Genomic DNA, 1,243 nt, shown 5'->3' with positions numbered 1-1,243 from the left:
TCTTTTAAATGTGTGGGATTCTTTGATTTTAATAGTAGGATTGATTTCTCATTGTCAGGAATAGTTAGAAAGTAAGCGTGTATTTTGGATACACTCATAAATAGTTGGTTTCTTATGTCATCATAAAAAGAACAGTTAGAGATAAAATGACTCTCGTCTTCCACAGTATTTGAGGGGCAATATTTACAAATATAAACATGACCTCACCCATTGCGTAGAAGCTGTTATAAAGATCCGGTTGTCTGTGGGAGGACCGTCTCCTGGAAAGGCTGACTTGGCAATGTCCGCCCCCACGGGTATCAGCTCGAAAGTGATGGTTATTTCCAAAGGGCCCAGCTCGTCAGCAAAGTCTAGGATAAATATAGAAAGGCAACATTTTTGCAAAAAACATCCCTCTAGCCTTGTGTCAAGATACTCGCACACAATAGAATACCATAACACTCGCCACAAAAAAAGTGTGTGCAATTGAAAAATTGGGACTATGAATGGGGGTATCTGAGTTGCCTGACGCGATATCCAGCCCAGGTAGCCAGGCCTGGTGCACAGCCCATTCTTTTCTGTAAACCCTTTCTGCTAGGAGGAAGAAAGAAAAAGAACACACCAGCAAAAGCAATATGTTTTCTCCTTCCCAACGTCAGCACAAATCAGCGGTTTCAAATCCGTTACCTCTGGGGTCTGGGTCAAACACCTCAAGGTGGGGTCACACATGTGTATATATTCGAGTCCGTTTGAGGTGCTTATGGAGCTCTTAGTCTCTACCATGCTCCACAGGTCGCTGGAAAAGTAGTACAAATTGGACAAATATAAAATACATAACATGCCAGATGGGTTAGCTGCCCGAGAAGTATGGTTAGCGACCCAGCTAACTCGTCCGACATGTTACCTGCTAACGTTTGTCCAATTTCTATTATTTTTCCAGCGACCTATGGGGCCTGGTGGAGGCAAATACTCCCATGCGCGCCTCATACGGACTTAAATATATACGCAGGTGGGACCCCAACTTTACCGTTTGTGCCACACGATGCCACATTGTACTAAGATCCCTTACCTACACACTTTGCACAGAACCTATCAATCAGGGACACCCCTGCCGTAGGCATCATAGTGCAGGCATCTGAAGACTCCCCTTCTTCAACAGTTGAACTGGTGTGGGATATATCATAGAGCGCCACTCCGCGATTCTCGACCAATCCCCATCATCGGTAAGGTGGTGATCAGTCAGCCGTATGGTGTAGTATCCCTC

The 1,243-nt window shown here is 44.9% G+C and overlaps 1 protein-coding gene across 1 annotated transcript in view; it reads right to left on the bottom strand.

Moving 5' to 3' along the window:
• Nucleotides 1-1,099: 1,099 nt before the first annotated feature.
• Nucleotides 1,100-1,243, bottom strand: part of LOC118404365 — a 3,193-nt gene continuing 3,049 nt past the window's right edge. Inside the window, exon 5 of the mRNA XM_035803435.1 lies at nucleotides 1,100-1,240. Coding sequence (XP_035659328.1) covers nucleotides 1,100-1,240 — 141 coding nt within the window. The remainder of the gene's footprint in view (nucleotides 1,241-1,243) is intronic.

This window comes from Branchiostoma floridae, chromosome 17 (assembly GCF_000003815.2).
Source record: "Branchiostoma floridae strain S238N-H82 chromosome 17, Bfl_VNyyK, whole genome shotgun sequence".
NCBI classification, from domain to species: Eukaryota; Metazoa; Chordata; class Leptocardii; order Amphioxiformes; family Branchiostomatidae; genus Branchiostoma; species Branchiostoma floridae.
Note: the sequence above shows the minus strand (reverse complement) of the source record. Positions and strands in the feature narration are given on the sequence as shown.